At 41.6% G+C, this 25,987-nt stretch overlaps 1 protein-coding gene across 1 annotated transcript; it reads right to left on the bottom strand.

The window, feature by feature from the left end:
- Nucleotides 1-320: 320 nt before the first annotated feature.
- Nucleotides 321-1,728, bottom strand: LOC143587421 (uncharacterized). The gene is made up of 3 exons (XM_077068720.1): nucleotides 1,615-1,728; nucleotides 1,104-1,521; nucleotides 321-1,030 (listed from the first exon to the last, which is right to left on the bottom strand). Exons 1-3 carry the CDS (start codon nucleotides 1,695-1,697, stop codon nucleotides 836-838), a joined length of 696 nt encoding a protein of 231 aa, XP_076924835.1. The 5' UTR covers nucleotides 1,698-1,728; the 3' UTR covers nucleotides 321-835.
- Between the last annotated feature and the right edge of the window lie 24,259 nt (nucleotides 1,729-25,987).

Genomic DNA, 25,987 nt, shown 5'->3' with positions numbered 1-25,987 from the left:
ACGGAATATGAATCAGAGAAGGTCTTCATCTTCATCTGATGTATCCTCAACATCTTCATCATCATCATCAGATGTATCCTCTTCATTTTCAAATTCTTCCTCTTCAAATTGCCCGTCTTCATCTTCATCCTCGTGCTCGTTAATAATTTTCTCAGTTGTATTGGTATTTGTAACTAGGCACAATTGTTCACTCTTAGTTACTTCGTTCGGTAACTCAAACCGTTCATTAATCTGAAGAAACCCTTGTGCTTCCGTGCTCCCATTGTTCACGACTTCAATTTTCATCTGATGTATCCTCAACATCTTCATCATCATCATCATCATCAGATGTATCCTCTTCATTTTCAAATTCTTCATCTTCAAATTGCCCGTCTTCATCTTCATCCTCGTGCTCGTTAATAATTTTCTCAGTTGTATTGGTATTTGTAACTAGGCACAATTGTTCACTCTTAGTTACTTCGTTCGGTAACTCAAACCGTTCATTAATCTGAAGAAACCCTTGTGCTTCCGTGCTCCCATTGTTCACGACTTCAATTTCAGATGTGACTAGCTCATATATGTGTCGGGCTTTTGTCTTCACAACAGCCCATCGATCTTTTGTATCATTTGTCATAGCAGGATATGGCGTGTAAAAAACTTGTTCCGCCTGTGATTCCAAGATAAACAGGTCATTACTTGGAAGTCGGGACTTGTGTTTGACATCAACCAACTTGTTTTTGTTAACTACTACTCCACCTTTGTTATCAAACCATGTACATCTAAACAATACAACGGTTTGAGGCTCGTACCCGAAATATTGGAGCTCCAGTATATCGTCCAATATCCCGTAGTAGTCTCACTCTTCGGTGGTATACGTCTCCCCTCTCACGCATACACCACAGTTTGAGGTCACAAGTCCCTTAGCATACTTCTGCGTGTGAAACTTGTAACCATTTACAAAATACCCATTATGAGATTGAGCAAACTTTGATGGTGTAGTTGCTAAAATTTCCAAATGTCGAGTGCTTTCATCAATTAATCCAACCTTCACCTGCATTGAAAAACATCTTGTTGGTTAATGATGCATTAATATCAATCACTATGATTTAATTAGCTTTACTTACGCGGTTTTTAAACCATTGTGCAAAGTGGTCATCTCTAAGAAATGCACTCGGTGTGTCAGGATATAATTGTGGCGCCACTTTATCGAACTCATCAATGTAAGGGTAAACTTCTTCACAATTTAGAAGAACATAAGTATGCGCCTTTTTAAGATCATCAATATCCATTTGTATCCGCACTCCACTCTTTTGATATAATCTTCTCGATGGAACAACAAACACACTTAGTTGAGAGCCTCCACTAGAAAAGCTAGAATGTTGCGGTGCGAAATTCCGTGGCTCCAGATTATGGCGTGTCTCGAGGGTCGGGTCAAAGTATAGAGAACAGTAGGTGGCGAGTTCATTCACTAGGTGTTCTCTCCAAATCGAACCCTCAACCCTCGATTTGTTTCTAATTCTTCTTTTTATCAACCCAAGCTTCCTACAGTTGAAAAAACCATTACGAATGAGTAAGGAATGGTAAACGAATTTATAAAAATCGCTTATCCTATATAATTACAAACAATGTGATTACCTCTCGTATTGATACATCCATCTATATTGAACTGGACCACCAAGAAGAGCTTCATCAGCTAGATGTATGACTAGGTGCTCCATGGAATCGAAAAAACTAGGAGGGAATATTTTCTCCAACTTGCATATTGTTTGAACAAAACCTCTAATAATAAGTGGAAGTAACCGTTGCATAAACACATGACAGTCATGGCTTTTGAAAGTATAAAATTTGTTTTCTTTGAGGTTTACACAATTTCCTATGTTTGATGCATAACCGTCTGGAAATTTAAGTTTTTTCAACTGTGACAATCGTCAACTTCAGGTTAACTCCGTTAACTCAACTCCGTCAATTCAAACTTAAGATCATTGAATCTATAACGCACACCTCATTACATTTAAACTAGGGTTTAAATGACGCTTGACACTTACTACATGTGTAGTCTTTCGGGAATTGCACCGAAACGCAAACGAGTTGACGCAAACAATTGGTGAATAAACGAAAAACGTCAAAACAATAATTATGTGATAATTATGTGTTAGACTTATGTGTTATGTGATAACATGTTATATAACGTTAACTCAATGTGCTAGAACTAGTTAATTAAGCTAGAAAAGTAACATTTGAAAGTTAAGGGACCAAAGTGTATTATATTATTATTATTAATATAAACCTAAACCCTAACCTCCTTCTCTCCCTCCCCAAACCCGACGGCAGCTACCCCACCCCCCTCTCTTCACGACCGGCTCACACACACACACATATTGCTTGGTTTTTGATCTTGGTTTTCACAATTGAAGCATCCTACACCCGATTCTAGTCATCTTCTACCTTCCCCTTGCTTATTTTTGTGCTTAGTATAATTATAAACCCTAGAATCTGGAAATTATATACATGATGTTCATATGTCTTGTTTTGATTGAAAGATGTATTGATTGTTGAATTGATAGCTAGTATTGGTGTTATTGCATGTTAATCGTTTGTTTCTTGATTTTGAGTTCAAGTAAAACCCTAATCATGGATGTAATGTGTATTTGATGTGCATGGATAATGATTATGGTGTCTATAAGATCACATGAACGGATTATGGTCCATAGATAGTTAATAGGTTGAGTTTTGTTGCAAACAGTTTCTGGACAGATTGTGTTGTTGATGTTCAATTGACTGTAACGGGGTGTAAATGTGAAAATTGATTGAGATAATTGATACTACAGTAAACTAGGTTGAGTCTAGTTTCTAAAGAATGTAAATTTGCAATTTTTGGACATGTAAAAATTAACCTTTATGATTTTACAAAAACGTTGTGCAAAGCTGAGTTGTTAGACCTGCTGTTAGGTTGTTTTGTAAATATTATATCTCATGAACTACGAGACCAATTGGGTTGGTTCCACTTCTGGAAGTTGACTTGTTGAGTTAGGAACCTAACCCAAGTGGTCTTGCATTTGTTGGATTTTTCATTTAACGGGAATTTCAAATAACATTCTGTCGCGCATGAATTTGATTGTTTTGAGTTTGCTGTAATGTTTTGATCATTGTGAGAAATATATGTGGAATAAAAATACAATAAAATTTGTTCTGGAAACCTAACACATGTGTGCTCTTGTGGTGATTTTTGATGAATTAATTGATGAGTTGTGATCTGTGAATTAGAGTAATCTTTACTAGTAGAATTCTGTCTCGGTAAAGTTAGCTGCTGAACTTGGTGAAAATACATGAAAAGTGCTAATTGCTAGTTAATTGTTATGTTTTGACCAAATTGCCCTTGCGGGGAATAGTTGCTAAATATGTACACTATAAATACTTGACACGTAGATAGTCATTCACAACATGTAACGTATCACAAATGTACTCGTTAAGTCACACACGATTCACAAACAAACACGAAACGTATCTTGTGATTAGAAATTATGTGCCGGGTCTAGAGACTCGATATTAGTTCCGATACTTAGAAAATCTCCTTGTTGTTTTAGAACGCTAGAGAGAGTTTTCTGTGACGTGCATCACTTGGTGATTTATTTTGGGAATTCTTCGCAAACAGTGAGTTTCACTTACCCCTTTAAACTGTTTTAAACGTTTTTCACTTGGGGGAGATAACATACTCCGAAAACGCATTTAAGATTTTGTTAGTAGATTATATATCACTTGTAAAGGCTAAGTGGCAAACGAAACAATTGAAGTCCTACACATCGAACCGGTTAATATTTGGATAATAGCGAGTCACTGTTGAGTAGTACTACTGGGTTTGACAAACCCCACCCAACGCTAAACTCGACTGGAGGTCGAGCGGGTGTAATTTTGGCTAACACATACCATGGTCTGGATGACCTGGTGGCAAGGCACTTGATAAACAGTCAGCTTCGGTGTCGAACACTTAGTAATACTTGTTGTATAGGCTAGCTACCTATCGATATATAATTGATTTAACACTATCTGGTAACGCAAAACGCTGAACGCAAAACGCTGAACGCAAACGCTAAACGCTTTATTTTATATAAACTTGTGAACTCACCAACCTCGTGTTGACACATTTAGCATGTTATTCTCAGGTAGCCGAGGCGGGCGCGCGGTATAGGATCATGCATTGTTTGAAACGCTTTTGTTTATGCAACCTGATTTTAAAATGTTATTATGGGGTTTTGAGTCGTCCTGCGTGACGCAACTTTTATCTTTTGGTTTTTACGCTTCCGCACTTATTTTCATTTAAACGTTTTTATGGTTTGATTATAACTAATGATTCCGATCCTGTTAGTTCACACCCTCTGACGGTAAAACTCCGTTAGTGGATTTTGAGGGTGTGACATCAACCACACACAAACCTTTTTAACGTCGTCTTTTTGTAAGGTGTAATCTCCTTTAACTCCAGTCATCTCCCAATTGTTATCATAAATAGGGTTTAATTGAGGTCGGTTACAAAGTCGTTCAATGTCTTGCCTCGCCTTCATATTGTCTTTGGATTTGTTGGTGCCCATAATTGTGTGAAACAAATTATCGAATACATTCTTCTCGATATGCATCACGTCCAGGTTGTGCCGAATCAACAAATTACGCCAATACGGAAAATCCCAAAAGATGCTTCTCTTTACCCAATTATGTGTAACCCCGAAACCAGACGGATTTCTGTATCTTTCAGTACCGTGGGGGTTACCTTGGTAAACAATGGGGAAATATTTGATAGTCTGCCATATTTCCTCTCCACTTGGCACTGGAACACGCCTTACCTTCGACATTGTTTTGTTTTTCAGAAACAAACTCAACCCACGATACGTTGGTCGTTATCGAATAACTGAGCGCATTGGTCCGGTGGCGTACCTACTGGACCTACCAACGAAACTCAGCAGTGTACACAATGTATTTCACGTATCCAATTTGTAGAAATGCCTATCTGATGAAACCCAAGTAGTCCCTTTGGACGAACTGCAAGTTGATGAACAGCTACGCTTCATTGAAGAACCAGTTGAAGTTTTGGATTGGGAAACCAAAACACTCAAGCACAGTAAAATTCCAATCGTTAAGGTTCGTTGGAACTCAAGACGTGGACCGGAGTTCACGTGGGAACGCGAGGATCAAATGATGAAAAAGTATCCTCACCTTTTTGAAGGGCTGACCAAACACAGAAAACCGCGAAACCCGACAAACCGTCAGAAATCACCGGAGGTATGAATTAAATTTCGGGACGAAATTTCTTTCTACTAGGGGATGATATGACAAACTGAAAATTTTCTTACTTTTTCAGACACTCATCACGACTTGACTCAAATTTTTGGGACGAAAATTCTTTAACATGGGAATGATGTGACAATCGTCAATTTCAGGTTAACTTCGTTAACTCAACTCCGTCAATTCAAACTTAAGATCATTGAATCTATAACGCACACCTCATTACATTTAAACTAGGGTTTAAATGACGCTTGACACTTACTACATGTGTAGTCTTTCGGGAATTGCACCGAAACGCAAACGAGTTGACGCAAACAATTGGTGAATAAACGAAAAACGTCAAAATAATAATTATGTGATAATTATGTGTTAGACTTATGTGTTATGTGATAACATGTTATATAACGTTAACTCAATGTGCTAGAACTAGTTAATTAAGCTAGAAAAGTAACATTTGAAAGTTAAGGGACCAAAGTGTATTATATTATTATTATTAATATAAACCTAAACCCTAACCTCCTTCTCTCCCTCCCCAAACCCGACGGCAGCTACCCCACCCCCCTCTCTTCACGACCGGCTCACACACACACACATATTGCTTGGTTTTTGATCTTGGTTTTCACAATTGAAGCATCCTACACCCGATTCTAGTCATCTTCTACCTTCCCCTTGCTTATTTTTGTGCTTAGTGTAATTATAAACCCTAGAATCTGGAAATTATATACATGATGTTCATATGTCTTGTTTTGATTGAAAGATGTATTGATTGTTGAATTGATAGCTAGTATTGGTGTTATTGCATGTTAATCATTTGTTTCTTGATTTTGAGTTCAAGTAAAACCCTAATCATGGATGTAATGTGTATTTGATGTGCATGGATAATGATTATGGTGTCTATAAGATCACATGAACGGATTATGGTCCATAGATAGTTAATAGGTTGAGTTTTGTTGCAAACAGTTTCTGGACAGATTGTGTTGTTGATGTTCAATTGACTGTAACGGGGTGTAAATGTGAAAATTGATTGAGATAATTGATACTACAGTAAACTAGGTTGAGTCTAGTTTCTAAAGAATGTAAATTTGCAATTTTTGGACATGTAAAAATTAACCTTTATGATTTTACAAAAACGTTGTGCAAAGCTGAGTTGTTAGACCTGCTGTTAGGTTGTTTTGTAAATATTATATCTCATGAACTACGAGACCAATTGGGTTGGTTCCACTTCTGGAAGTTGACTTGTTGAGTTAGGAACCTAACCCAAGTGGTCTTGCATTTGTTGGATTTTTCATTTAACGGGAATTTCAAATAACATTCTGTCGCGCATGAATTTGATTGTTTTGAGTTTGCTGTAATGTTTTGATCATTGTGAGAAATATATGTGGAATAAAAATACAATAAAATTTGTTCTGGAAACCTAACACATGTGTGCTCTTGTGGTGATTTTTGATGAATTAATTGATGAGTTGTGATCTGTGAATTAGAGTAATCTTTACTAGTAGAATTCTGTCTCGGTAAAGTTAGCTGCTGAACTTGGTGAAAATACATGAAAAGTGCTAATTGCTAGTTAATTGTTATGTTTTGACCAAATTGCCCTTGCGGGGAATAGTTGCTAAATATGTACACTATAAATACTTGACACGTAGATAGTCATTCACAACATGTAACGTATCACAAATGTACTCGTTAAGTCACACACGATTCACAAACAAACACGAAACGTATCTTGTGATTAGAAATTATGTGCCGGGTCTAGAGACTCGATATTAGTTCCGATACTTAGAAAATCTCCTTGTTGTTTTAGAACGCTAGAGAGAGTTTTCTGTGACGTGCATCACTTGGTAATTTATTTTGGGAATTCTTCGCAAACAGTGAGTTTCACTTACCCCTTTAAACTGTTTTAAACGTTTTTCACTTGGGGGAGATAACATACTCCGAAAACGCATTTAAGATTTTGTTAGTAGATTATATATCACTTGTAAAGGCTAAGTGGCAAACGAAACAATTGAAGTCCTACACATCGAACCGGTTAATATTTGGATAATAGCGAGTCACTGTTGAGTAGTACTACTGGGTTTGACAAACCCCACCCAACGCTAAACTCGACTGGAGGTCGAGCGGGTGTAATTTTGGCTAACACATACCATGGTCTGGATGACCTGGTGGCAAGGCACTTGATAAACAGTCAGCTTCGGTGTCGAACACTTAGTAATACTTGTTGTATAGGCTAGCTACCTATCGATATATAATTGATTTAACACTATCTGGTAACGCAAAACGCTGAACGCAAAACGCTGAACGCAAACGCTAAACGCTTTATTTTATATAAACTTGTGAACTCACCAACCTCGTGTTGACACATTTAGCATGTTATTCTCAGGTAGCCGAGGCGGGCGCGCGGTATAGGATCATGCATTGTTTGAAACGCTTTTGTTTATGCAACCTGATTTTAAAATGTTATTATGGGGTTTTGAGTCGTCCTGCGTGACGCAACTTTTATCTTTTGGTTTTTACGCTTCCGCACTTATTTTCATTTAAACGTTTTTATGGTTTGATTATAACTAATGATTCCGATCCTGTTAGTTCACACCCTCTGACGGTAAAACTCCGTTAGTGGATTTTGAGGGTGTGACATCAACCACACACAAACCTTTTTAACGTCGTCTTTTTGTAAGGTGTAATCTCCTTTAACTCCAGTCATCTCCCAATTGTTATCATAAATAGGGTTTAATTGAGGTCGGTTACAAAGTCGTTCAATGTCTTGCCTCGCCTTCATATTGTCTTTGGATTTGTTGGTGCCCATAATTGTGTGAAACAAATTATCGAATACATTCTTCTCGATATGCATCACGTCCAGGTTGTGCCGAATCAACAAATTACGCCAATACGGAAAATCCCAAAAGATGCTTCTCTTTACCCAATTATGTGTAACCCCGAAACCAGACGGATTTCTGTATCTTTCAGTACCGTGGGGGTTACCTTGGTAAACAATGGGGAAATATTTGATAGTCTGCCATATTTCCTCTCCACTTGGCACTGGAACACGCCTTACCTTCGACATTGTTTTGTTTTTCAGAAACAAACTCAACCCACGATACGTTGGTCGTTATCGAATAACTGAGCGCATTGGTCCGGTGGCGTACCTACTGGACCTACCAACGAAACTCAGCAGTGTACACAATGTATTTCACGTATCCAATTTGTAGAAATGCCTATCTGATGAAACCCAAGTAGTCCCTTTGGACGAACTGCAAGTTGATGAACAGCTACGCTTCATTGAAGAACCAGTTGAAGTTTTGGATTGGGAAACCAAAACACTCAAGCACAGTAAAATTCCAATCGTTAAGGTTCGTTGGAACTCAAGACGTGGACCGGAGTTCACGTGGGAACGCGAGGATCAAATGATGAAAAAGTATCATCACCTTTTTGAAGGGCTGACCAAACACAGAAAACCGCGAAACCCGACAAACCGTCAGAAATCACCGGAGGTATGAATTAAATTTCGGGACGAAATTTCTTTCTACTAGGGGATGATATGACAAACTGAAAATTTTCTTACTTTTTCAGACACTCATCACGACTTGACTCAAATTTTTGGGACGAAAATTCTTTAACATGGGAATGATGTGACAATCGTCAATTTCAGGTTAACTTCGTTAACTCAACTCCGTCAATTCAAACTTAAGATCATTGAATCTATAACGCACACCTCATTACATTTAAACTAGGGTTTAAATGACGCTTGACACTTACTACATGTGTAGTCTTTCGGGAATTGCACCGAAACGCAAACGAGTTGACGCAAACAATTGGTGAATAAACGAAAAACGTCAAAACAATAATTATGTGATAATTATGTGTTAGACTTATGTGTTATGTGATAACATGTTATATAACGTTAACTCAATGTGCTAGAACTAGTTAATTAAGCTAGAAAAGTAACATTTGAAAGTTAAGGGACCAAAGTGTATTATATTATTATTATTAATATAAACCTAAACCCTAACCTCCTTCTCTCCCTCCCCAAACCCGACGGCAGCTACCCCACCCCCCTCTCTTCACGACCGGCTCACACACACACACATATTGCTTGGTTTTTGATCTTGGTTTTCACAATTGAAGCATCCTACACCCGATTCTAGTCATCTTCTACCTTCCCCTTGCTTATTTTTGTGCTTAGTGTAATTATAAACCCTAGAATCTGGAAATTATATACATGATGTTCATATGTCTTGTTTTGATTGAAAGATGTATTGATTGTTGAATTGATAGCTAGTATTGGTGTTATTGCATGTTAATCATTTGTTTCTTGATTTTGAGTTCAAGTAAAACCCTAATCATGGATGTAATGTGTATTTGATGTGCATGGATAATGATTATGGTGTCTATAAGATCACATGAACGGATTATGGTCCATAGATAGTTAATAGGTTGAGTTTTGTTGCAAACAGTTTCTGGACAGATTGTGTTGTTGATGTTCAATTGACTGTAACGGGGTGTAAATGTGAAAATTGATTGAGATAATTGATACAACAGTAAACTAGGTTGAGTCTAGTTTCTAAAGAATGTAAATTTGCAATTTTTGGACATGTAAAAATTAACCTTTATGATTTTACAAAAACGTTGTGCAAAGCTGAGTTGTTAGACCTGCTGTTAGGTTGTTTTGTAAATATTATATCTCATGAACTACGAGACCAATTGGGTTGGTTCCACTTCTGGAAGTTGACTTGTTGAGTTAGGAACCTAACCCAAGTGGTCTTGCATTTGTTGGATTTTTCATTTAACGGGAATTTCAAATAACATTCTGTCGCGCATGAATTTGATTGTTATGAGTTTGCTGTAATGTTTTGATCATTGTGAGAAATATATGTGGAATAAAAATACAATAAAATTTGTTCTGGAAACCTAACACATGTGTGCTCTTGTGGTGATTTTTGATGAATTAATTGATGAGTTGTGATCTGTGAATTAGAGTAATCTTTACTAGTAGAATTCTGTCTCGGTAAAGTTAGCTGCTGAACTTGGTGAAAATACATGAAAAGTGCTAATTGCTAGTTAATTGTTATGTTTTGACCAAATTGCCCTTGCGGGGAATAGTTGCTAAATATGTACACTATAAATACTTGACACGTAGATAGTCATTCACAACATGTAACGTATCACAAATGTACTCGTTAAGTCACACACGATTCACAAACAAACACGAAACGTATCTTGTGATTAGAAATTATGTGCCGGGTCTAGAGACTCGATATTAGTTCCGATACTTAGAAAATCTCCTTGTTGTTTTAGAACGCTAGAGAGAGTTTTCTGTGACGTGCATCACTTGGTGATTTATTTTGGGAATTCTTCGCAAACAGTGAGTTTCACTTACCCCTTTAAACTGTTTTAAACGTTTTTCACTTGGGGGAGATAACATACTCCGAAAACGCATTTAAGATTTTGTTAGTAGATTATATATCACTTGTAAAGGCTAAGTGGCAAACGAAACAATTGAAGTCCTACACATCGAACCGGTTAATATTTGGATAATAGCGAGTCACTGTTGAGTAGTACTACTGGGTTTGACAAACCCCACCCAACGCTAAACTCGACTGGAGGTCGAGCGGGTGTAATTTTGGCTAACACATACCATGGTCTGGATGACCTGGTGGCAAGGCACTTGATAAACAGTCAGCTTCGGTGTCGAACACTTAGTAATACTTGTTGTATAGGCTAGCTACCTATCGATATATAATTGATTTAACACTATCTGGTAACGCAAAACGCTGAACGCAAAACGCTGAACGCAAACGCTAAACGCTTTATTTTATATAAACTTGTGAACTCACCAACCTCGTGTTGACACATTTAGCATGTTATTCTCAGGTAGCCGAGGCGGGCGCGGTATAGGATCATGCATTGTTTGAAACGCTTTTGTTTATGCAACCTGATTTTAAAATGTTATTATGGGGTTTTGAGTCGTCCTGCGTGACTCAACTTTTATCTTTTGGTTTTTACGCTTCCGCACTTATTTTCATTTAAACATTTTTATGGTTTGATTATAACTAATGATTCCGATCCTGTTAGTTCACACCCTCTGACGGTAAAACTCCGTTAGTGGATTTTGAGGGTGTGACATCAACCATACACAAACCTTTTTAACGTCGTCTTTTTGTAAGGTGTAATCTCCTTTAACTCCAGTCATCTCCCAATTGTTATCATAAATAGGGTTTAATTGAGGTCGGTTACAAAGTCGTTCAATGTCTTGCCTTGCCTTCATATTGTCTTTGGATTTGTTGGTGCCCATAATTGTGTGAAACAAATTATCGAATACATTCTTCTCGATATGCATCACGTCCAGGTTGTGCCGAATCAACAAATTACGCCAATACGGAAGATCCCAAAAGATGCTTCTCTTTACCCAATTATGTGTAACCCCGAAACCAGACGGATTTCTGTATCTTTCAGTACCGTGGGGGTTACCTTGGTAAACAATGGGGAAATATTTGATAGTCTGCCATATTTCCTCTCCACTTGGCACTGGAACACGCCTTACCTTCGACATTGTTTTGTTTTTCAGAAACAAACTCAACCCACGATACGTTGGTCCTTATCGAATAACTGAGCGCATTGGTCCGGTGGCGTACCGACTGGACCTACCAACGGAACTCAGCAGTGTACACAATGTATTTCACGTATCCAATTTGTAGAAATGCCTATCTGATGAAACCCAAGTAGTCCCTTTGGACGAACTGCAAGTTGATGAACAGCTACGCTTCATTGAAGAACCAGTTGAAGTTTTGGATTGGGAAACCAAAACACTCAAGCACAGTAAAATTCCAATCGTTAAGGTTCGTTGGAACTCAAGACGTGGACCGGAGTTCACGTGGGAACGCGAGGATCAAATGATGAAAAAGTATCCTCACCTTTTTGAAGGGCTGACCAAACACAGAAAACCGCGAAACCCGACAAACCGTCAGAAATCACCGGAGGTATGAATTAAATTTCGGGACGAAATTTCTTTCTACTAGGGGATGATATGACAAACTGAAAATTTTCTTACTTTTTCAGACACTCATCACGACTTGACTCAAATTTTTGGGACGAAAATTCTTTAACATGGGAATGATGTGACAATCGTCAATTTCAGGTTAACTTCGTTAACTCAACTCCGTCAATTCAAACTTAAGATCATTGAATCTATAACGCACACCTCATTACATTTAAACTAGGGTTTAAATGACGCTTGACACTTACTACATGTGTAGTCTTTCGGGAATTGCACCGAAACGCAAACGAGTTGACGCAAACAATTGGTGAATAAACGAAAAACGTCAAAACAATAATTATGTGATAATTATGTGTTAGACTTATGTGTTATGTGATAACATGTTATATAACGTTAACTCAATGTGCTAGAACTAGTTAATTAAGCTAGAAAAGTAACATTTGAAAGTTAAGGGACCAAAGTGTATTATATTATTATTATTAATATAAACCTAAACCCTAACCTCCTTCTCTCCCTCCCCAAACCCGACGGCAGCTACCCCACCCCCCTCTCTTCACGATCGGCTCACACACACACACATATTGCTTGGTTTTCACAATTGAAGCATCCTACACCCGATTCTAGTCATCTTCTACCTTCCCCTTGCTTATTTTTGTGCTTAGTATAATTATAAACCCTAGAATCTGGAAATTATATACATGATGTTCATATGTCTTGTTTTGATTGAAAGATGTATTGATTGTTGAATTGATAGCTAGTATTGGTGTTATTGCATGTTAATCGTTTGTTTCTTGATTTTGAGTTCAAGTAAAACCCTAATCATGGATGTAATGTGTATTTGATGTGCATGGATAATGATTATAAACAATTTGGTCACATGATTTGGCAAATGAGAGAGAAAATAAACGAGAATGAACCACATCTTAAGGTTTATGTTCAATCCTCATTCACAATACCATATTTAGCTACATTATTTCTAACACATTATCTTACAAGTTACAAAGTCCCACATTAAAATTAAGTTGACTCAAATTAGGTATTTAAATATGTCAAACCTAATTTACTTAAAAGTAGTACTGTATATAGTTACAATAATAAAGTTGTGAAGTATTATAGCAAATAATCAAAATAACTATTACTTAAGTTACATAATAAGATTTTGAGGTAACCAAAGCATGTACGAATTATCATTAAATGATGAACTTCATTACATATGTCCCTCACAAGTAAATCCTGTCTGTTGAAATTAGTAGTTGTCAATCAAGAATTTAATACTGGATAAAGGATCCCCACCGTCTTGATATCTCCGGTGGTTACATGACACTTATTATCTCTATGTTGATACTTGATAGCCTTGCCTAGGTGGCCGCTAAAGCTGTTGCTTTTGAGGGTGAAGAACATGGTTCAAATTCTAAGAATGAGATTGAGAGTAGATTGATTTGTTGGAGTAATTTAGGCTATGTGAAGTGGATGAGCTATAAAATGGGGGTGTTTTGCTTCATGTGACGTCCACTCAGTAAATGGTGGGTTTTTGTTTTAAGGGTGTAATGGTGTTGTAGCTCATTATACATACATACATACATACATATCAGACACAACTTATTATAATAATATATCTCAAAACACAGCCCGGACAAAATTTTGCCCCCTCCCCCCACCCCCACACATTTCGCCCTTTTGTAGCCTAAGGGGACGGTGTTCGCGTCCCTTATCGCTCAGATTTGTAACCCACTACACATAGCCTTAGAATTAGAAAGTAGATAGGTGTGTGAGTCATCATTTAAAAAATTAAAAATATTGCCTGAAGAGGTATGTACCCGCCTCAACACCGAGCGAGGCGGGTCAACCCACAAGATATAGACAAGAGGCTTGAAATCAAGACATTATGAAGGCACAAAGCCAAAATATATGCGCATGGCGCATATCACATATGCTCACGCATATCACATATGCTCATGCATCACATGCTCAGGCATCACATATGCTCATGCATCACATATGCTCACGCATCACATATGCTCACGCATATCACATGCTCATGCATATCACATGTGCGCGTGGCGCATCCGCGCGTGGCGCATATCACATGCTTGTGCATATCACATCTGTGCATGAAACATCTGCGCGTGAGAATAAAGAGAAGACCTCGCGCATCCTCAGGATAAGCGCATATCACACATGCACATAATCAACCTCGTCCTTATCCAAATCAGGATTAGGGCATCCTTGATTGTGCACGTCAGACAACCTTCCAGAAGGTATCTTTTTAAGGAATAAGAATATGCTGATGTTGACAGCTGCCAATGAAAGGTGGACAACTCAGCAAAACCCATGTGCTACCACGTGATTATAACCAATGAAAAAGCACCAGGTGTCCCAAGGACACGTGGCGCAAAGCAATTGGAGGAGGCCAACAAGGCCCTAATTGGGTCTGAGCCCAATCATTGGAAACCCTAGCACTATAAATACCACATCAACTCCACAAGGAAGACATCATCCAATTACAGAGTATTTAGCTATATTAAGCAATACACTCCAATTTCCTTACTCTCATATTATTATCTTCTCCTACAAACTCTTATTCTCACACCAGAGGGTTACCCCAAAGAGGACCCCTCTGTCCCTTTCTGAGGGGTAAGTTTACGGTGCTGTTCATTTTGTAGGTGGAAGAACCAGATCCCAGAGAACCATCGGTGAAATAGCATAATCACACCCGAGGAAAGTAGATCGTCTACCAGTGAGTCGATCCACGTTTCTTCATTGGCGCCATCACCTGTTACAACGGCAACAAGATCTCATCAGATCTCTAAAAAAAACAAATTTTCACCATGGTTTCTGGCGTTCGTAACGTTGATCAAGTTCTGGAGGATATTGAACGTGAGGATGTTAATGAGGGACAGCAGTTTCTGAGGGTGCCGCGTGATTCTACGCGCACCACCAGTAACCGTCCCTTCATCACAACTCCTCATGGCCAGACTGAAACTCCTCCAGACGATCTCACGTTACAAAATCTTACCGGCGCGAAACAAAAAGGACCAATGGGTCCAGAAGATGAAACCAATGACCCCAAAGAATGGCTCATAAACGAGCAACGACGTCTAATGGACAAGTACAATGAGCTAGTCAAACACAAAAAGGCAGACCAAGCAAGGCTTGAAATTGTGAATGCACCAATCTCTAGTGTTTCAAATGAAATCATTCATCCCCTAGGTCAAATACAATTTGAGCTAACTATGGGGGATGAGAAACACAAGCGATCCGAAGTTGTCAACTTCTTGGTCTTGCCCACCACTTCATGCCACAATATGATCTTGGGTAGAGGAACGATTGCTCAATTCAACGCCATACCGTCGCCAGCGCACGGCGCGTTGGGGTTCCCAACACCAACAGGTGTAACTTTTGTATACCGAGATCATTTGTGTGCAGTGGCAAGTACTCCGCGGGAAGGGAGAATGAAACTTCCAATGGCAGACAACGCGCCAGAGGAATGGATTCTCAACCCAAAATTCCCGGAGCAGACAATCACAATTGGCGCTACGATATCAGACGACACGAGGTTGAGAATGAAAAGATTGCTCACAGCATATATGTCGGTCTTCGCGTGGCAACACTCTGATATGACTGGGGTTCCGCGAGACCTGGCGCAACATTCTCTCAACACGTTCAAGTCTGTAGAGCCAATTGCTCAAAAAAAGAAAGTCGTGGGGGATGAGAAGGCGAGTGCCATGAATGAGCAAGTTGAGGATCTATTGCGCGCAAACATCATCCGCCCGATACGATACCAGACATGGGTAGCCAATCCTGTGATGGTAAAGAAAAGTAACGGGTCGTGGAGGATGTGCATTGACTTCAAGGACCTCAACAAAGCATGCCCAAAAGATTGTTACCCCCTCCCAAACATCGATGCAAAGGTGGACTCCGTGGCGCCATTCAAGCTCAAATGTTTCCTGGATGCTTACAAGGGCTATCACCAAATTCAAATGGCACCACAAGACGAGGACAAGACCGCCTTCAGAACCGACAAGGGTGTTTTTTGTTACACAAAAATGCCCTTTGGTTTGAAAAATGCGGGAGCCACCTACCAAAGACTTATGGATGCCGTTTTCAGCGAGCAAATTGGAAGAAACCTAGAAGTCTACGTGGATGATTTGGTGATCAAAAGCAGGGAGGAAAAACAAATGCTCAAAGACATCGAAGAAACCCTTGCGCGCCTAAAGGAAGTTAACATGAAGCTCAATCCGAGCAAATGCACTTTCGGCGTACAAGAGGGAAAATTTCTAGGTGTAATGGTCACCAAGGATGGTTTCAAGGTGAACCCAGAAAAGGTGGAGGCCATCCTTGACATGCCCTCGCCATCCACCATAAAAGAAGTCCAGAAGCTGAATGGTAGATTGGTTTCAATCAACAGGTTCCTAGCGAACCATGCAAGCAAATCTACCCCATTTGTCAACACATTGAGAAATTGCTTAAAGAAAAGCCAATTCAAATGGACTCCTGAGGCCGAGCAAGCTTTCAGTGAGATAAAAGAATGTTTGATAAATCTGCCCGCGCTCACAGCTCCACTTCCTGGTGAAACTTTGACATTGTACTTATCAGCAGGAGAGCGCGCCATCGGCGCAGTATTGTTGGTGGATCGCAAGGGAATCCAAACGCCAATATACTATGTGAGTCGGGTGCTGACAGATCCTGAGACGCGCTACTCCATCATGGAAAAGTTAGTTTTGTCACTAACACACGCGTCGCGCAAGCTTCATAGATATTTCAATGGTCATCCCATTGAAGTTCTGACTGGTTACAACATCCAGCAAGTCTTACGGCGCCCCGCGCTCTCAGGAAGGCTGACAAAATGGGCGCTGGAATTAGGAGAGCACACGATCGCCTATAAGCCCCGTCCAGCGATAAAGGGACAAGTCTTGGCTGATTTCATTGCAGAAATCCCCGAAGGAAAAATTGAAGAGGCTCAGCGCGAGGTAGACCCTCCGCGAGCCAATGATGAAGAAAATGTTTGGAGATTATTCACCGATGGAGCTTCAAACAACGAAGGATCCGGCGCAGGCCTCAAGCTGGTGGATCCAGAGAATCAGGAATATACTTACGCCATCAGGTTGGACTTCAAGAGCACCAACAATGAAGCTGAGTATGAAGCCCTGCTGGCTGGCCTGCGCATCGCGCACAAATTCGGAGTTAAAAAGCTAGAGGCCCATGTTGATTCATACTTGGTAGCAGCACAGGTCAATGGCCTTTATGATGCCAAGGAGAACACCATGCCTCTGTATCTAGAGCAGGCGAAAAAGCTCATCGAGCAATTTGACTGCTTCAGAATCATTCATATTCCGCGCAGTGAAAACAAATATGCCGACGCGCTGAGCAAGATGGCATCAACCAGCTTCGTCACTTTGGCAAAGATGTCAGGGTAGAAGTAATGAGCAACCCGTCGGTGGGAGCGAAGTCTGTCCTGGTAACTCATACAACCCCTTCATCGTGGATAACTCCAATAATGGAATTCTTGATGGAGGGAAAGGTACCAGACGATCGCGCACAAGCGAGGAAGATAAGACACAAGTCGCAGAATTATGAACTGCTTGATGGTACATTATATCGACGCTCTTATCTTGGATCACTCATGAAATGCCTAGATGCTGAGGAAGCAAGCTATGTTATCAGAGAGACACGAAGGAATATGCGGAATACATGCTGGCCCGCGCATGGTGGTTGCCAAGGCAATGAGCGCAGGTTACTATTGGCCAGGCATGTACTTGGACGCTTTGAAAGAGATCCAAAAATGCAAAGCGTGTCAGAGATATGCGCCAAACACCATGCGGCCAAAGAACAACCTGATTCCGGTAACCTCCGCATGGCCTTTCCATAAATGGGCAATCGATATTGTGTGTCCCTTACCGCAGGCGCAAGGAAGAGTAAAATTTTTGGTTGTGGCAGTAGACTATTTCACAAAATGGGTTGAAGCCAAGCCACCAGCAAAAATTACAGCCGAGGCGATGAAGCAATTTATCTGGACCCACATCATATGCCGTTTTTGCTTGCCCATGGAAATTGTGAGCGATAATGGCAAACAATTCACTGACAAAAAGATATCCAGCTGGCTCAAAGAATTGCGCATCAACCAAATCTTCACTTCAGTATACCACCCTCAGGGGAATGGCCAAGTGGAGCGCGCGAACCAAAGCTTGCTAAATGGGCTGAAGAAAAGGTTGGAGGGAGAATCCCATTCTTGGGTCGAAGAGCTACCTAATGTCCTGTGGGCGCACAGGACATTAAGCAAAACCAGCAATGGCGAATCCCCGTTCAGCCTAACCTATGGAACGGAGGCAATGATTCCAGTAGAAATTGGACGCCCATCCCATAGAGTGCTCATGATGAACAAGATTGATAACGAGCGAGAAAGGAGGTTGGATCTCAACTTGCTTGAAGGGCGCAGAGAGGCGGCTATCATCAATGAGGCCAAATACAAGAAAAAACTGGAAAAATATTACAATCAGCGCGTGAAAGAATGCCACTTCAAGAAAAATGATTTTGTCCTTCGAAACAATGAAGCTAGCCGCGCGATACCCCCGGGAAAGATGTCCCCCAATTGGGAGGGACCTTATCAAGTCTCGGAAAAACTGGGAAAAGGCGCATACGCCTTAAAAGATTTGAATGGAAAGAAGATCCCGCGCGCATGGAACGCGGCACAGTTTAGAAAATGTTTCATGTAAAAATTGTCAAGTTTGTAATCAATGCTTTTTTAAGCCATTATGAATAATGATACGCGCTATCTTCTCTTAATGTGGATTCTACCACCTTTTGCATACATGTTTCACACTTCCCTTTATTAATTTTGAGCAATATGACAACATTGTATTGACATCAAAATAAAATAAAACGAAGTAAAACATACATGCGCGAGCTTCAAGCTCAAACGCGTTAATGAGTCTTAACTCTAAAACGTCAGGGCCTTAGCCCAATAATATGAGCCTTAGCTCAGGGCCTTAGCCCAATAATGTGAGCCTTAGCTCAAATCACTCAACATACATCCTACATGTTGCGCAGCCTGACCATAAAATTACCTAAGCACAACTAAGGCAAAAGCAAATGCCAAAACATAGTTGTTAAGGTCTCAGGTTGAGGTCGCGCATGAAATTGTAATGGATATCTGAGTAACACATATTGACACGTAAAGGCTAAAAAACTCATAATTCCATATAATAAATGCGCGATAACGTCGCGCAAAAGAGGAATAATGAAAACGCCAAGGCACGTGTCAACATAATCAAGATATGGCAAAATCACTTACAATATGACAAGGATTAAGTATAATAATTTCCTTACAACCTTGTTCTTATTTCAACGTGCAAGCATATCTTATATTCAACAAGCAAACATGCAATATAAAGAGATGAATGGGGAATGCGCAAGATGCGAAGAAGGGAGGAAAAAATTTCATTCCAAAGCATTGAAATTTACAAGTTTACAAGATGATGAGATACAAACTACAAATAAAAATAAAAAACATGAAGGGCTTCTCAAGTCTCCACGTCGACGTCAGCCTCTTCATAGTCCTCATCACCGCCCTCAGCATCTGGCGCAGCCCGCACCTCGTCATCTCCAAACTGACCATAGTCAAGTTGTTCGTCCTGAATGGAGTCTTCTATCACAACAGTGTCAGGAGCGGATCCTTTGGCCACGCCAGAGCCGCTAGCAGGGGCACCATTCCTCGCGCCATCATCGCCGCCACCAGCACCTTCGCACTCGTCAAGTAATTTCTTTAACGCGCCGAGATCGGGCTGGTCAGCAAGCGCGGATATCTGCAAATCATAAGGAAAAATATGAGTACAAAAAGACTTGGAAAATAAGTCAAGGTAATCTCATTAAGGTTAAAATACCTGCGCAAGGATGGGAATGGGAGTATTCAAATACTTCTCCCCCATCGCGGCCATGTCCGCGCAGGCAACGTCGCTCTGATAAGGGTAGTCGGATGGGTTCTTCTTCAACATGCCATATTCATAGCCATCCTTAAACCCTTCAGCTCGACCCACCAAGCGCGCGGCAGCGTTGCAATCCATCACAAGGGCCTGAAACTCGTCTGAGTATTTCATCGCGTAAGCGCAACGAGTCATACCCTGTGAGATTAGCCATTGGCGATCCTGCGCGAGGTAAGCAACAGACGTCTCAAGAGCAGGAATCTGAGAGTTTAACAACTCAACAGTTTCCTTGGTCTGTTTCAGCTCTTCTTTGTCGGACGCTGCTGCCGCCAAGGCTTCTTCCTTTTCCGCTCGCGCAAGCTCGAGTGCCTCCTGGCTAGACGCTGCCGTCGCCAAGGCTTCATCTTTCTCGGCCTGCGCGGCCGCCAGCTCCTTCTTCAGGCGCGCAACCTCACTCTCCAGCGATGATTTGTCAGTTATAGACTGGACAAGAGCTTGGTCACGCGCCTCCGCGTCCAGCTCCAAGTCGCGCACTCTACGCGCGTACTTGGCCGCGTCCGCCTCGGCCGCCTGTAGCTTCTCCCGCGCAGCCTGTAGCTCATGCCCGCGCTTCACGAAGGCGGTGTTGGCACTTGCTCTGTTCTCACTGAGCTCTGCTTGGAGCTTCTCAGCTCTCTCTCGAGCATCAGAAAGATGCCAAGCAGACACTTTAGCCTCTTGCTTGGCTTCCGCAAGAGCATCACGTACCTTTACGTAATCATAGCGAAGCTCTTGGGAGGCAGCAAAGAAAGCCGACCCAGCAAACAGATGATCGTTGAGCAAGTCATCGCGAGCGCGGCCCTCCTGAAACCTCCTTTCAGCTGGAGGCACAGAATGAGCCCAGAAGTCCTCACACACACCCATGGACTGAAATGAGCTGTCCTCAGTAATGTTCCATCTCGGGCGGTAAATGTGATCGGCTTCCTGCAAACACAAAGTAATGATCTAAGTCATCAAAACACTAATATGGAAGTCCGCGCAGCGGAGCAAAAACGAACCTATACCTGCGGGGATGAAGCAGAAAAGTCAGCGCCAGCCCCACGAGAAGACTGCGCCTGAAAATCTCGTGGCGCTGCAGGGCTGGCGCGGCCGCCGTCGGAGTCTTCAACTTCAAACTCCTCATCCTCCTCTGAAACAGGCCTTTTCTCCTGCGACATAGAACCAAAATCGGTCTCGCGAGGAGGGCTGCGCGCAGGAGGAGGTGAGGGAGGTCTCGACGCCGCCAGATCGGCGCGTAAAACGGCCTCCTGCTCCTTAGTAATCCCGATGAGGGGAGATTCAGCGCTTGCAGGAGCAGGAGCAGAACCAACGGCGCTGGCACCGGCGCCAGCAGTGCCGCCAGCAGCTTGAACGCCAGCTATGACTCCTATGAAAAATCAACAAAAACAAATGATTCATGACTTGATCTAAAAGAAAAAGTCAGAAAATAAAAGTGCAATGCATACCTTGGCGCAACGCAGTTCGCGAGTCAAACATCGCCATGAAGTCCATTCTTCCCTTTTTTGAGGGAAAAACAGGGGACTTCGAAGCGACCTCCGGCGCAGCCTCGGCACCTTGTGGCGCCTGAGGTTGATCCACCAACGTCGCGGGCTCTACAAACATTTGAGTGAGCAAAGATTCATTAGTAATTCTATCAGAATCACGCTCATAAAACCATAAAAAATAAAGTATACCTGTCGGAGAGGAAACGGCAGGCGCAACGCCGCTCCCCTTTTCTGCCGCGCCAACGGAGGAGGTAGCGGCACCATACCTCATGTGGACAGGAGGTCTGCCCACTTTTTGAGGCAGGGAAGACAAGGAAAACGTGGAGGTAAACTCCTGGGTTTTCTCAAGTCCCCTCGCCTGAGTAGGAGGATCCTGAACAACAGGGGCAACATCTTTCTTCTGTTTCTTACTGGCCCCTGCGCCAGTTTTCCCCTTAGCTTTACGCTTTAGTTGGGGCAACTCAGCCTCCTTCTCCTCCTCTTCCGCGAGCTCCAGCTCGTAGTTCTCAAGCGCGTCTACAATATGTGCAACAGAAGTGTTAGCCAAATTTGGTATTATAAAGGCAAATGCATAAGTACAAAGGCTTACCAGGCGCATCGCTGTCAAAGAGAAATCCCAGATCAACAGGGATGAACATGTCATCGAAGCGATCGGGGAAGCCAACCTCCCCAGCGCCCAGCGCGACGGAGCCACCCTCCATATGCTCATCATAGGCGGCGTGGACATACTCCTTGCTGACTGCACAAAACAAGTCAAATGATATTAGCAAAACGAATTATATTCGCGCAGAAGTAATGCAATGAGTAAACTTACACAAGCCGTCAACTTGGATAACGGGCTCAGTCGCGCTGTCGGCCCACCTCCTGCTCATACCAACCCCCACCAGCGCCTCCTCACAAATGTTCTTGGCGGGGGATGATTCGGCAGTCAACTTTTTTACCCAGGCGCCAGTTGGGTTCTTGAAGACACCCACATCCGCAGGCGCAGAAGAGATCGCGCGCATGGTCATGCGGATGGGGATCACACCAGCCCTGATGTAGAAAAACCTCTCAGACCAGTCATGAAGGCTCTTGAATGAAACAGTGCAGCACTTGACCTTCTGACTGCGAGGAATAAATGAGAACCAAGAATCTTGGATCTTGGGCTTATAAAAAAACTGAAAGCGCCGAGGGGTGGGCTCCTCGCGCTGAGATTTGCACATGAACTCGAAATGAGTCATGCGCACGAGTCCAAACGGATGGACTTGGGATATATGAATCCCATAAAACTTAAGCAGCGCACCCACAAACCTTGTCATCGGGAGACGAAGGTTGCAGTGGGTGAAAAAATGGCAATAAAGGGATATATAGCCGGTGGGCGGGTCCGCCGCCGTTTGACCGGCCGCCGGCAACATGCAGCCATACTCAGGGAGAAAACCCTGAGAGGCAATAAGGCTGTCAAAATCGGACTGCCTCAGTTTACAGGGGATCTCATCCCACTTCTTTACGGCCTTGGTCTTCCCTACCTCCTCCGATGAGGCCTCAGCAGCCCTCTTCCCCTTGCCGGTTTTCTTCAATGTAGACATTACTAACGATTTCACACGGCGATGGATAGGGGAGATTGTGTTGTCTGAGCTATCAGACATACAACTGTAAAAACGGACAAATGATGCTTCTGAAGAACAGAGATCTGGAAGCAGAAGACAGGTAATCGGAATAGAATGAAAGAAAGGAAAGCTTCGATTAAACAACAAAGAAGATGAAGAATAAAAACTCTAAGGGCTTGCTTTTATAGGCCCAGGAGAGAGAAAATTTGGTACTAATCGAACTTCACGCGCCCCCACTCGCAGGTGTAAGCCAACGCGAGCGCGACACGTGTCCCTGACACTGTGTGAGGGGACACGAAAAGAAACGATACAGGTGTTTCCAGAGTTCACGCGCCACCACTCGCAGGTACGGACCAACGCGAGCGCGACACGTGTTCCTGACACTATGTGAGGGGACATGAAAGGCAACTGTAGCACCTCGAGCACACGAAAGGTCTGACACGTCTCCATCACTGACGCATGTCAGCAACAAACAACCACGTACAGGGACGATTCGTTTTCAACCAAAAGGATAGAATTTCGCGCAACGATGAATAATAAGAAGAAAAAGAAAAACCCCTACTAAAAGAGCAACCTATTAAGTCTAATATCTATCTTACCTCGCTCGCGCGAGACAAGACACACATTAGACTGGGGGGGCTTGAAGAGGTATGTACCCGCCTCAACACCGAGCGAGGCGGGTCAACCCACAAGATATAGACAAGAGGCTTGAAATCAAGACATTATGAAGGCACAAAGCCAAAACATATGCGCATGGCGCATATCACATATGCTCACGCATATCACATATGCTCATGCATCACATGCTCAGGCATCACATATGCTCATGCATCACATATGCTCACGCATCACATATGCTCACGCATATCACATGCTCACGCATATCACATGTGCGCGTGGCGCATATCACATGCTTGTGCATATCACATCTGCGCATGAAACATCTGCGCGTGAGAATAAAGAGAAGACCTCGCGCATCCTCAGGATAAGCGCATATCACACATGCACATAATCAACCTCGTCCTTATCCAAATCAGGATTAGGGCATCCTTGATTGTGCACGTCAGACAACCTTCCAGAAGGTATCTTTTTAAGGAATAAGAATATGCTGATGTTGACAGCTGCCAATGAAAGGTGGACAACTCAGCAAAACCCATGTGCTACCACGTGATTATAACCAATGAAAAAGCACCAGGTGTCCCAAGGACACGTGGCGCAAAGCAATTGGAGGAGGCTAACAAGGCCCTAATTGGGTCTGAGCCCAATCATTGGAAACCCTAGCACTATAAATACCACATCAACTCCACAAGGAAGACATCATCCAATTACAGAGTATTCAGCTATATTAAGCAATACACTCCAATTTCCTTACTCTCATATTATTATCTTCTCCTACAAACTCTTATTCTCACACCGAAGGGTTACCCCAAAGAGGACCCCTCTGTCCCTTTCTGAGGGGTAAGTTTACGGTGCTGTTCATTTTGTAGGTGGAAGAACCCAGATCCCAGAGAACCATCGGTGAAATAGCATAATCACACCCGAGGAAAGTAGATCGTCTACCAGTGAGTCGATCCACGTTTCTTCATTGCCCAAATTGACCTATTGTCCATGTGAGAAAAGAAATTTGCAACTATTATGTATTTTAATTAACGTTCTATTAGTAACACACTTATGATTTACAGTTTTACACTAGCCATTAAATTTAATTAGACAACTTTTATCAACACTAATGCATGTTTAGTTGCAAAGAAAATGAAAGTCAATTGAAGAAACACCGGTTAGAAACGGGTTTTGGCAGGTATTTTCACATCAGCTAGTGATCGAAGTCTTGAATCCAACGGGTTGAATATTGAGATCTGCAATTGTAAGGACACTAAGAGAACGAGTGCATAGCGAAGGTTAGAAGAGAGAGATGCACTAATCTCAGCAAAGAGTCATCATCGCATTCATCAAGGTTTCTTCGTGCATGAAATGTATGAACACAAAGAGTATATGGCTGGTGGAGTTGGAATGTTTTACCATTTGATGGAACCTCCTATTTATGCGCGGAGTTGTACGATGATGAAGTGGTTTTGCCTTGTTGGTGCCATTTCCTGCATGGTTCTAACGCCTACATTGGTCCAGGCTTGTACCTTCTCTCACGCGGCGTTATGGACGTACATGTTCACCCAAGGGTGTGCGCTCTGCTAAAGAGTTCTTTTTTGGCGTCTTCTCCTTATAGTATTCTAGTTATTCTCTCACTAGGGCCTGAATTTTGACCCGATGCCGAGAACATATGTCTTCATCAACCAATTAAACATATGATTCGCATCATTTGATTTTGATAATTTATATAAATTCAGATTTATAAATTTATTTATTATACATCTATAATATTTTCACATAAAATATGTAACTATCTAATATGATTCTATCTCAAATATCTAAACCATACACGTATACGTATATGTAACGATATAGAACTTCATTTTTACAAAAATAAGTTTACATATTATTTCATACCAAAATGTTTGGCAGTGGCTTCCGTATATGTTTAAACCAAGAAAATCCAAGGAAGAACATGATAAATCTATATTTTGGTCTTTAAATAAAGTGTTAATTAAAGTTATCATTTCTAAAAAGCTTACGCCATTCATTTCAAGGACCAAAAGTTTCACCGTTGAGTAACAATGGGGATCAATTAAAGGGTTAATTACTGGACTATATATATGAACTTTTGAT

Source organism: Bidens hawaiensis, unplaced genomic scaffold, assembly GCF_021521415.1.
Source record: "Bidens hawaiensis isolate Kalapana, Puna unplaced genomic scaffold, B.hawaiensis_p1.1 tig00035498_1, whole genome shotgun sequence".
NCBI classification, from domain to species: Eukaryota; Viridiplantae; Streptophyta; class Magnoliopsida; order Asterales; family Asteraceae; genus Bidens; species Bidens hawaiensis.
The sequence above is the reverse complement of the archived record's forward strand: the minus strand, read 5'-3'. Positions and strand labels throughout refer to the sequence as shown.

Excerpts from the sequence above, each read along its gene's own strand:
- LOC143587421 (XM_077068720.1), bottom strand. The coding sequence starts at position 1,697 with ATGGAGCACCTAGTCATACATCTAGCTGATGAAGCTCTTCTTGGTGGT. Across the intron at positions 1,522-1,614 it reads TGGATGTATCAATACGAGAG|GAAGCTTGGGTTGATAAAAA; the intron begins GTAATCACATTG and ends TTTCAACTGTAG. Across the intron at positions 1,031-1,103 it reads CACAATGGTTTAAAAACCGC|GTGAAGGTTGGATTAATTGA; the intron begins GTAAGTAAAGCT and ends TTTTCAATGCAG.